An 11880-nucleotide genomic window follows, 5' to 3' on the forward strand; every position below is an offset into this window, starting at 1 on the left:
TTGTTAGAGGTTACCCGAAAGGGCGGAGGGGCTGAACCGTTTTGGGTATAGTGTGGCCTCTGTCTGTATGTGTATAGGCTGCGAGTCATTGTGCCATCGGAAGGGGGGCTCTATATCTGCGCGCAAAGGAAACCTTGCGGTCCTAACATGTTAGACTAACTTTTGAAAGGTTTCATAGTGATCCCTACCGTCCTTCCTTGGAAGTGGGTTAAGAGGCTGATCACCTCGGGCGAAAGGGTAAATCATGACTCATGGGTAAAGATGTGCAACCTCTGCAGAGTGTTAAAAACTGGTATACTAGCCGTGCTCACGGTCAAGAGCGGCCTTGGGGATTCTTGCATCGACGATGATGATTCTTGTGTGTTAAATATACCCATTATTTATTATTTAATGCTTTACATTATTTATGTCACATTGATCATGAGATTGTGGGATATATACAATCTAGTTGCTATACTTGTTGAGTTCGACATGGATTCACTCTTGCTATTTCCCCCAAACCTCAGGAGAAGCTTAGGCTTGTGATCAACCAGTCAGTTGGATCCTGTAGAGTGGAGTTAATACCTGAAGTTGGAGTTATGTTCCGTTGTTTGCTGCTTAAGGTTATCTCTAATTTATTAAGTACGCTATATAATTTATGCATTGTCTTTTGATATTGCTCCTTATTTGTAGCTATATGTGAGATTTGCCTTTTAAAACTCGCATATGGTGCATATCTGGTTTTGTCCTTAAAATCGGGTATTACAGAAAAAGATAAAATAAAATAATGTTACTAGTACTATACTAATAAAAGTACACATATAAAGATATGGTTAGGAAAGTATGCATTAGATTAATTCTCCGGTCAACAAAATTACAATTTCTCTCTTTTTACATAATTTTGTACGCCATAGCTAACAGATTAGTGCTTGATTCTCTACTTAGGGTGTTTGATAGTGCTTCTCCTAATGAGCTCCTTCGCAAGAGCCAGCTCTTATTCGAAAAATAGCTCCTTCTATAATGGTAGGGCTCATCCAAAAAAGTTAGAGGCAGAACCGATAATAAGTCCTACCAAACAGGCCCTTAATAGGTTCAAGATCTAAATAAAGAAATGAAAACAGCTACAAGGTCTGCTTACTTCTTTCTCTTAATCAGCTATATCTCATATTGCCTACGAGCTCTCGTAGTATCTCACAACAGTATTGAATAATGAAAAGATGGAAATTAAAGCTATATTGAATATAGCCAGGGATAGATAGAGGCCCCTTGAAGAACTATTTGAGAAAAGGAATATATCTCTCTAGGTTATTTAGGGGGGTGTTTAGTTCTCTTTTTATCAAAAAAAAATTTAGGTTTTGGTCTACCATTTTTGTATAATTGAACTAAACATCATGCAAAATTTTTAGCGAAAAGGTGGCTATTCTTTATTTTGGATTTTGGCCTCAAAAGGCTAAAAAAACCCAAAAGAGCCCCAAGAGACCTTTATGAGGGCAATAAATTCTGCATTTTGGATAGAACTAAATATAACCCTAAAAATTTTTACATTTTGCATTCCATCATTCCAAAATAGTTGACATTTTGTATTTTATGGGAACTAAACACACCCTTATTCAATCTTTTTTTTCAATCTCGCTGATTCAATAAAAAGAACGCAAGGCTCTGCGACATCAACTTCAAGATTAGTTAAAAAGTGAAGGTTATAACCAGGGGCGAAGCTACGGCTTGCCATTGGGGTCTGCTGACCCCGATGAATTTTGAAAAACAAAGAGAGAATTACTGTACATGATTGTTATTTGCTCTTATGACCCCGCCTTGCTTCAGCCAAGACCCGGATGGTCTTCTAGCCTGGCTTCGCCACTGGTTATAACTTGGAAGATGTGATTTTTGTGGTTTCTCTTGGAGCTTAATACAAGTTCCTAGTTAATTGCTGCATGCATTATTCACAAGACACAAACCGTGTGTGGTCATTGTGATCGTCTTTGCTTTTGCCTTGTAGATGGATGATAATGTCGATGTAAGCATTGGCGTGATTCACATCCTCTTTTGTTAGTGGTGCCATTTGTATCATAGTTATATTGCTTTAGTCTATGCTCTCTTTGTCGTTCAGTCCCGTCGGTCATGGAAGATCATATAAAGCGTCGACTATCTCAACATCGTCGTATATAGAAATAATTGAGATAGCCTAATCCTCGGCTCTGGGGGATAATGAGATGATGATTAGTGCGGCAAGACTTGGAACGTAGACCGCCCTCGTAAAATACACACATAAAAATTTGCATGTGGACTTGTAAAAATGTGTGTTTGAATGGCATGTAATCCAAAATAAATTACCACTAGTATCGATAAAAACACCCAGAAATAGTGAACTCGTAAAAATGTGTTTGGATGGCATGTAATCAAAAATAAATAATTACCACTGGTATTGACAAAAACACCAGGAGATAAAACATCACCTTCAATGGCAATACTTTTTTTCCAACAAATGTCAAACTCAGCTGCTCGTGTTTTTAAAATGTCAACGGGGGATTATTCCCCACCTAAATATATATTAAATAGCCTAAAATGGCTCATTATAAATTTTATAGACATTTAGGAAAAAACAAAAAAACATCAAAATGCCCTAGCACCAAGACGAAAAGTGGCAAAACCACAAATACACAAGCGGAATGCAAAGACTACCACGCGCAAGGAGGTGAATGATGCTAGAACGTAATCATCGTTAGCCAAGCAAAAGCCTTTCGCCCGAGCCTTGTGTCGACGAGGAGCTGCATTTTAAGCGACCAATCTACGAGGCAGCTGCTAGGGTTCTTCAGTGACGTCTTCAAGAAGGAAATCTCGTCACTAGCCCAAACATGATCTGAGCTGAGCTTTCGCCTAGAACCTTTGCAAGTGCTCCTGTTTATCCGCCCGCGATAGAGAAAGGCGAGGGGGACTCGCCCGTGACAATGGGAGGCGTGCAACAGTAAGCGTCCACGTCTTGGACGGAGGGGGCACCGGTCACCGCCACACTAGTGGGAGGCGCGCATCGGCAATCGTCTACGCCTAGACGTTTGAAGTCGTTCGGACTCACCCGCGACAATAGGAGGCGCGCACATGCACTGCCAGTCATCGGCTCACCGCCACACGTCACGAAGTCGTTTGGACTCCCCCGCAACGACAGGAGGCGCACACTGGCAGTCTCAGTCGCCGCCACACATCACAGAGCCGTTCGGACTCCCCTGCGACGATGGGAGGCGTGCACCGATAGTGCCAGTCGCCGCCACATGTCACGAAGCCGTTTGGACTCGCCAACGACGATGGGAGACGCCCACCGGTAGTGCCAGTCGCCGCCACACATCACGAAGCCATTCGGACTCATCCACGACGACGGGAGACGCGCACTGACAATGCTAGTCACCGTCACACGTCACGGACCCATTCGGACTCGCCTGCGATGATGAGAGGCGCAGACTCGTGCCAATGGCCACCACATGTTGCGGAGTCGTTCAGACTCATCCACGATGATGAGAGGCGTGCACCGGTAGTGCCAGTTGCCGCCACACGTCACAGAGCCATTCGGACTAACATGTGATGACAGGAGGTGGACACCGGCAGTGCCAGGCGCCGCACCGCACCCAAGCCTTCTCTTTCGTGCCTGCCATGAGCAAGCCGCGCATGGCCATGGTGTGCCCTTATTCCAATAGCGAGCCGAAGCCCGCTGCCGTGCCACCATCCTGCCCAAGCTTCCGCGCATCCTCCAAGCGTCACCCACACACCACAGGTCTGGCATAGAAGAGGCTAGATCTAGCCTAGGAGTGTCGGGATCTGCCTCGCATTCTGTCGTAGCTGTGGGCGCTGGAGAAGTGCAAGGCTGCACCGAGCGAGGTGCCAGAGCTACCCAGTAGCCGCGCAGCAGACTAGCCCTCACCACGGCGGCGTGGCCTCCAACCCGGATCTTCCCGGCCACCGCAACGGGGCTGGAGCACCAGGGGAGCTATCGTTGATCCGCAACCGCACGCACATAGGACAGGAGCAGCGGTTGCGGGCTACTGGCGCAAAACCACCCAGCAGCCACAAATCCGAGCATGGAGATTGGAGAGAGCAGATCCGGCCATGGAGTGTCGGAATTAAAGTTGAGCATGCAGCCCGCGGGCCAAAGGCACGGCCCAAAGCACGTGATTTGGCCCGGCCCGTGCACGGCACGGCCCGATCTAACTGGGCTCGGGCTGGCCTGAAGCACATAGCGGGTCGTGCTAGGGCCGACCCCTCGGCCCGCTGGGCGGCACGGCACGGCCCGCTTTTAGCAGCAGGCACGGTGTCGGCCCGGTATCAGGGAATTTGTGAAATTTGAAGTGTTAGGTTCTGTGACTTGTGAAACTTGTGACTTTTGGCAAGTGAAATATGATCTGAGAGTATATTGTGTTATGTGAATTGTGAAGTGACTTGAATGTAATGTACTTATGCTTTGTAAAATTATGTATTAAATTTGGTATTTTCATATAACGAGCCATGGGCCGGCCCGAAGGACTATTGGGCCTCGTGCTTTTCGGACCGGCTCGACCTGAAAATCGACCCACGGGTCGTGCCTAGGCCGTTAGGCAGGCACGATGGTCTGTGGAGGCACGGCCCGGTGGCACACGGGTCATACGGGCCCATGCCCAATCGGGCCGTGCCTAGCATAGGCCCGTGCCGGGCCGGCCCGTTGCTCATCTTTAGTCAGAATCCACGCGTTGCCGAACGAATCGTCGAATCGACATAGGAAAAAACTATGAGAGCAGAGAGTGTAGAGCCCTGCTACTACCTTTCATTGCCTTGCACAGCCACCAGCCGGCAGGCTCAGGCAGCAGCAGAGAGGGAGGAGTTGGAGTTGGGTGGGAGGGGGGCCGGCGGCAGGCTTGGCAGGGGGCGCCGCTAGATCTAGGCACAGAGTGTCGGAAGCCGTGCTGCTGTCGCTCGAATCGCCGGATCGACAGAGAAGCAGGTCGTCGGCAGCCATGGTTGAAGACAGGAGAAAACTAAAAGAGCAGAGGGTGTAGAGCCTTGCTGCTGCCTTCATTGCCTTGCACGGCCACCTGCCGACAGTCTCATGCAGCAGGGAGGGAGGAGCTCGGTGGGAGGGGGCCGGCGGCGGGCTTGGCTGGGGCCGCCGCCCGTGTCACCCACGGACCAACTCAGCTGCTCGTAGACCCACGTACTCTCACTTCGTTGTCTTTTTTGGCAATCGGGACTTGTTTAGTTTACCCAAAAACTAAAAAAAATTCAAGATTCCTAGTTATATCAAATCTTGCTGCATATGCATAGAGCATTAAATATAGACGAAAACAATTACACAGTTTGTCTGTAAATTACGAGATGAATCTTTTAAATTTAGTTAGTCTATAATTAGATAATATTTGTCAAATAAAAACGACAGTACCGAAATCCAAACTATTTTCGGAACTAAACAAGGCTTCATTTGCATCTATGATAGGTTGATAGTTGTCCGTGGTTGTCCTCTTCCAAATCCTGCACTACTGCGCCAGACTCTCCCTGTCTGTCCCTTGCTCTGCCACAGGCTCGCTCGACCCTTTCCGCTTGTGTACGCGGATCATGGCACCATCGAGTCCGAAGCAACAAGAGAGCATACCAGCCACCATCTATGTGCAATCCTTGTTCACGGCGTGCTGCAAGCGATTCAGCCCTCTCCCTCTACCAACACCACCGCTCATTTTCATGCTCTAGTGCTTCTTTCTGAACATGTTAGAGCAACTTCAACCATTATGCATTTGAAGTTATACATTTTAGTCAAATTGCAAACCCCCAAATAAAAATGGCAAGGCTAAAATCGGGTGATCTCCAACAGTTATGTAAAATGTCAAGTCCATCATCTTTTTTTCCCCGGAAATTTTGTTTCGCGGCATTCCTTCCCGCGCGGCCAATCAATCCCGCGCCAAACAGGCCACCGTCGTGAGCTGCGCAGTTTGTCGTTCCCGTTCGTAGTACCGATCGCATTGATGAAGAAGGCGTACCTGGCCGGCGTTGATGAGGAAGGCGTCGTAGATTCGTCCTATCGCGCGCTGCGTCGTCCTATTGTGCGCTGCTTCGTCCAAACGCGCGCGCGAAGCTGGCGAAGGAGGACGCGCGATGCTTCTCCTATCGCGCGAAGTGGTGGCGGCGCGAAGGGAAACCGCGCGAAGGGAAGAAAAAAGCCCACGAGGTGGAACCGAGAATCCCGTGATCTCTATTTGCATAGCCGGACTCCTTTGGCATATATGCCAAGTTTCCCCCTCCAAATGCATAGCTATGTAAAATGCAAAGTCCAAATGCATAACGATTGGAGGTGTTTTTTTGAGTTTTATGCATTTTGGTAAATGCCAAGTCCATTTGCATAATGGTTGGAGTTGCTCTTAGCTCTTCGTTTATGTCTGAATTTTCTTTGGTTATATCCAATTTAATGTTCTGATGTGAAAATTTTTAGCTCCAATTAGATCTCCAATATGAATGCTCTTGACTCCGAGCTCCAATTCTATATTGATATAAAATCTTCATAGCTCCTGAGAATTACATCGTTTACCCAAATCAACATAATTTTTCTCCTGCTTATTGTGGATGCTCTAAAGGCATCCCCAACACCTGCTATTTGGCTAGCTATTTTGAGGTGGACAGGAAAAAATAGAAAAAAAAGTAGTCATTAGCGATAAGTAAATAGTCTATCTATTTCACATAGTTCAAAAATACAAATTAGTCCAATAATACATCAATATATATATATATATATATATATATATATATATATATATATATATATATATAGTCTTTAGTTTTGTCAACCACTTCTACGTCAGCTAGCTATGGTCTTGTTTACTTTCACCCTCAAAACATAAAATTTTTTAAGATTCTTCGTCACATCGAATCTTTAGACGTATGCATGGAGTATTAAATATAGATAAAAATAAAAATTAATTGCACAGTTTGGTCAGAGTTGACAAGATGAATCTTTTGAGCCTAGTTAGTTCATAGTTGGACAATAATTACCACAAACAAACGAAAATACTATAGTGTCACGAAATTTTTTCGTCGAGGAACTAAACACGGCCATAGATTACGGACGCTAGAGCCATTGGATCCCATCTCAACGCAAAGCGTGAGTTGAAATATGCAACTCACATATCAGCAGAAGGTTTCGCGCAGTCCAGCCTCGATCGACAGAAAAGGCCCGAATCACACGCATGCTCAGAGCTCAATGCGAATCTGTACGCGAAAAGCAGCGAAAAGCCAGGAACGCAGCATAGTTAAATCTCTCCACGACTGTCTGGGGCATGTTGGGTTCCTCAATTTTAGGTAGCTAAAATTATTTTAGCTACTTTTAAATAACTAATGAAACTAAATTATTTTAGCTTCTTTTAGTCAATGTGTTTGGAACTTTAACTATTAAAGTGACTAAAGTTTAGCTAGCTAAAATTTAGCAACGAAAACTGAACTAGGTCTTTCTCTTCGATCACAAAAACCCCTAAACCACCCTTGTATGTAGGCTTAAAATTAAACAGTGGGGTTCTAAAAAAAAATAAACAGTGGGCAACAGATTACGCAATAACCAAATCCCTGAATTGTCTGCAAATGCAGCAATAACCAAATCTGAACACACTAGCACAAATTGTCTGCAAGCAAAGTTCAACGAACTAAACTAGGATAGGCTAGAATTAAGCAACGCGAGTTTACGGCAATCACACGCGAGGGGCAGTCACAGCACCTCGCCGCGTCGATCAGTGCTCGCCGTCAAGCAGCCTGCGGGCGATCTCGAAAGAGACGAAGGCGTCGACGCAGGCGTACCTGATCTGCTCGTGGCTGAGGCAGTACGCGTCCCAGCGGCTCATGGTGACCCTCTGCGGCTTCGCGAGGTCCACGCCCATGACGGCTTGCACGAGGGCGCGCAGCCCCGCCTGGCGGAGGTCCGGGCGGTTCATGCACTCCGCGGCGCGGCCGCGCAGGTCCACCGCGTTGGCCACCTGCAGGCCGTGGTCGTCGCTGAGCCGCTCCGCGTCCGCCGCCACGCCGACGCCGAAGAAGCAGATCCCGCGGTCGCCGAGGAACTCCGCCAGCGCGCCGGGGACGTAGTCGGCGTGGAGGAGCTGGAAGATGAGGCAGCTGCGGCCCACGCAGAGCTGCAGTGTGGCCACCGGGTTCTGGTACGAGCGGTAGCTTGGGCGCCACTCGACGTCGAGCCCGACGGTGATGTTGTAGCCGACGCCGCCGGGGCGGTGCACCGAGAGGATCTCCGCGATCCAGCGATCCACGGCCTGGCCGGAGGATGTGACGGTGGTGGTTATCACGTCGTTGCCGAAGGTCACCTCGGTCACGTAGGTATCGGCCATTGGATGCCTCGTCGTCGTCTCTCTGGCTGCGGGCTGCGGGCTGCGGTGCTCCTTTTCTCCTGCGCAAACGACAAGGGGGACGACGGACTGGGGAAGAGGGGATTGGTTTGGGAACGGCTAAGACAGGTGCGGCGTCGGTGGAGAAAAGGAGAGAATTTTTTTTCAATTTTAATGGAAATCTTATCTGTAAAGGTGAAATTTAATGGTAAATAAAACCTATTGCAATCGCCTTCCTGCGGATCTTTTCCATAATTTGGAATTTCGGATCTACTAGATTCAACTTGTCTTTCTCTTCCCAAACTCAAATTTGTTAGAGTTTCAAAGAACCTTGTCTTAGGTTTTTGGTAGCAAGCTAGATTTGTTAGATCATAATTGTTCGTTTCGCTAAAATTTGGCTTATGTTGGTGCTTATGTTGTTTTGTTGTAAGACAAAAATATTGTTCACTCGCTGAAAAGTACTGATGAAGTAATGCTGAAGATTAAGCCGATAGTGCAGGTCATGAGGTCAGCCCTAACATGTACGTAATCTAGACTCAAATACTCCATAATCTAGCCACAACAAGACGGTGATAAGATGGGTGATGGAAGGAATCAACGACTTAAGGTACTATCTCCATAACAAATTATAAGACATTTTAGCTTATCTAGATGCATAGTTTTTGTTACGTATATAGATATACATTATGTCTTTATATGTAATAAGAGCAATATATCTAATAAAAAAACTAAAACGTCTTATAATTTGAAAGTTATTTTTTTATCTATATTTAATGCTTTATGCATATGTCGTAAAATTTAATGTGATAAGAAATTTTAAAAAAGTTTTTAATTTTTAGGTGGCACTGAACAAGGCCTAACCAAAAGGCAAACAAAAAAACACAGATATCCAATGGTCCATCACTCCAACAAAGATAATACAAGGCCTAACGAAAAGGCAAACAAAAAAACACAGATATCCAATGGTCCATATCACTCCAAAAAAGAGAATACAACGCAGCGGTATTTTGAAATTTGAAACGGTGAAGTGAGCGGAGATAGCACGTACGCAAAGGTGCGAGCGAGAGAGACATGAGCTGCTGCGGCCGGAAGACATCACAAAAGACAGAAACGATGCGGCTTGCTTTTGTGCTCGTGGTACGGTTACTGCTGCGTGCTCGCTGGGGCAATGCAACATGGCAAAGCGAAAGCATATCGTTGTGTCAGACACATCTCAGTGCTCCTCCACGGTCAGAGGCACCGGCTAGCTGCCGCTCTCCCATCTCTGCTCCATCGAGAGGACGATGCATGTGACGGGTCTTGACTCTTGACCACGTCGGCCCCTCCCTCCCGGCCTCCGCTCCTGTTGTATGCTTGCCCGGAGTGGAAGGCGAGCGAGACGCGGCGGCGCCGAGGACGAAGTGGCCGCGGACCCGGAGGAGCGGAGCAACAGGGTTTTTCCACAACCGCCTGGCCGATCCTGCGGCAGTCCTTTCTCCGAGATCCGTGCAAGGCAACCACGTTTTTTATCCACCTAGTGCTGCTGCGGAATGGTGATGGCGGCTGTGCACGTGTCGCACTCAGCACAAGATGGGAAATGCGATGGATGGCTGCCGACAAGGTATGGCCGGCCAGGCGGTTGTGGTTATGTATTTTCGGGCAAGCATACAATTGAGCACTAGGAATTTCAAAAATTTTCAAGATTGTCCGTCACATCGAATCTTTATGCGTATGCATTGAATATTAAATATACACAAAAATAAAAACTAATTGCACAGTTTGGTTAAAACTTACGAGACGAATCTTTTGAGTCTGTTTAGGTCATAATTGGACAATAATTACCATAAGCAAACGAAAAGTGCTACATTGTCACAAATTTTTTTTCTTCACGAACTAAACACGGCCTAAGGTTTGTAGATCGAGTCAAGCTGGGCTCAAACGTTGATCGATCTCACACCCATATGCTTAGCGATGCTAGATTGATAATAGTAGTACCTTGTTAATCACCACAAAAAATTGCATGCTATAAGGCCTTGTTTAGTTTGTAAAAATTTTGGTTTTTAGCTACTGTAGCACTTTCGTTTTTATTTGACAAATATTGTTCAATCACAGAGTAACTCTAGGCTCAAAAGATTCATCTCACAAATTATAAGTAAACTGTGCAATTAGTTTTTATTTTCGTCTATATTTAATGCTCCATGCATACGACCAAAGATTCGATGTGACGGAAAATCTTGAAAATTTTTACGAACTAAACAAAACCTAAGGCAAACAACAAGCCATGAACAAATACACCAGGCATCATAAGTTCATAATATAGTTCGATATATTCATCCACAACTCCACCACCAAGATTGTCTGGTTGGTTATTCTTCCATCCCAGGAGGCCCGAAACCCCTAAAACCTGTTCTTTTTTGTTACACTAAAAACCTATAGTAACAGCGATTAAGAGAGAACATCTAATAGTTCTACTAATCCAAAAGCATGATGAGGGAACATCTAATGCACTACGAAGCAATCTACTAGAACATGATGACGGAACATAAGCACTGCATGTTCGCGGGACTCGCGCGGCGGCCGCCTGGCCTTAATCTGACTATAGCTACTCGATCAGTAGTCGCCGTTGAGCAGCCTCCGGCCGACCTCGAAGGACACGAATGCATCGATGGTGGCGTACTTCACCTGCTCGTCGGAGAGGTCGTACGCATCCCAGGGGCCAATCCTCACCGACTGCGGCTTCTCGACGTGGGCGTCCATGACAGCTGCCGCGATGCCCTTGAGGCCCGCGTTGCGGAGGTCCCGGCGCTCCATCTTCTCCGCCGCGAGGTACGCCAGGTCCACCGTGTGGCCCACCTCCAGGCCGTAGTCGTCGCAGAGCCGCTGGGCGTCCGCCTCCACGCCCACGCCGACGAACGTGTAGCCGGAGTCGTCGCCGAGGAACTCGGCCAGCGCGATGGGGACGTAGCCGGCGCGGAGTATCTGGAAGACGAGGCAGCGGCGCCCGACGCAGAGCTGGAGGATGGCTGTTTTGCTGTACGCGCGGCTGAAGCTGGGACGCCACTCGACGTCCAGCCCGACGACGAGCTTGTGCAGGCGGCGGCGGTGGACGGCGAGAACCTCGTCGAGCCAGCTCTCCACGTCCGCGCCGGAGGCCGTTACGGTGGTGGTGATCAAGTCTTCCTCGAACCTAACCTTGTACACCCTGGTGGCGGCCATTGGATCCGATCTCCTAACCCCGACTCCTCGAGTGTTCCTTCTCTCTTTCTCACAGAAGATGCTCTCTGGGAACTCTGGGTACCGGGCGTCCAGGGCTCCAGGTTAGGAAGGAGAGGACCGTGCGTCCGTGCCTATCACGACGAGGGATAATGACACATTTACCCTACTCTTTTTTTTTTTTGGCAAGGCTTCTCACCAAAGGCTACTCTAAAACGATTTCTTCAAAAAGAAAACATTAGTAAGACTCCTCTGAAGAAGCTAGAGTCGAAGCCGGAAAAAAGCCAAGAATTTACAGTATGGGAAAGCAAGGGCAAGTATGCCAATATTTCCTCATAGGGATGATAATTTAATCTCTTCTTCCTCTCTCTCACTCTAACTA

General features: G+C 47.2%; 2 protein-coding genes across 2 annotated transcripts; both read right to left on the minus strand.

Moving 5' to 3' along the window:
* LOC8060133 (Werner Syndrome-like exonuclease) lies at positions 7493 to 8469 on the minus strand. Its single transcript, XM_002458219.2, has one exon. The coding sequence runs from the start codon at positions 8307 to 8309 to the stop codon at positions 7701 to 7703; it is 609 nt and encodes a 202-aa protein (XP_002458264.1). The 5' UTR covers positions 8310 to 8469; the 3' UTR covers positions 7493 to 7700.
* On the minus strand, positions 10580 to 11561 carry LOC8060134 (Werner Syndrome-like exonuclease). Its single transcript, XM_002458220.2, has one exon. The coding sequence runs from the start codon at positions 11499 to 11501 to the stop codon at positions 10896 to 10898; it is 606 nt and encodes a 201-aa protein (XP_002458265.1). The 5' UTR covers positions 11502 to 11561; the 3' UTR covers positions 10580 to 10895.

The sequence above is a fragment of the Sorghum bicolor genome, chromosome 3, assembly GCF_000003195.3.
Source record: "Sorghum bicolor cultivar BTx623 chromosome 3, Sorghum_bicolor_NCBIv3, whole genome shotgun sequence".
Classification (NCBI taxonomy): Eukaryota; Viridiplantae; Streptophyta; class Magnoliopsida; order Poales; family Poaceae; genus Sorghum; species Sorghum bicolor.

What these genes read in the sequence shown, in the direction of transcription:
- LOC8060133 (XM_002458219.2), bottom strand. Translation starts at nt 8,309, where the DNA reads ATGGCCGATACCTACGTGACCGAGGTGACCTTCGGCAACGACGTGATA.
- LOC8060134 (XM_002458220.2), bottom strand. Translation starts at nt 11,501, where the DNA reads ATGGCCGCCACCAGGGTGTACAAGGTTAGGTTCGAGGAAGACTTGATC.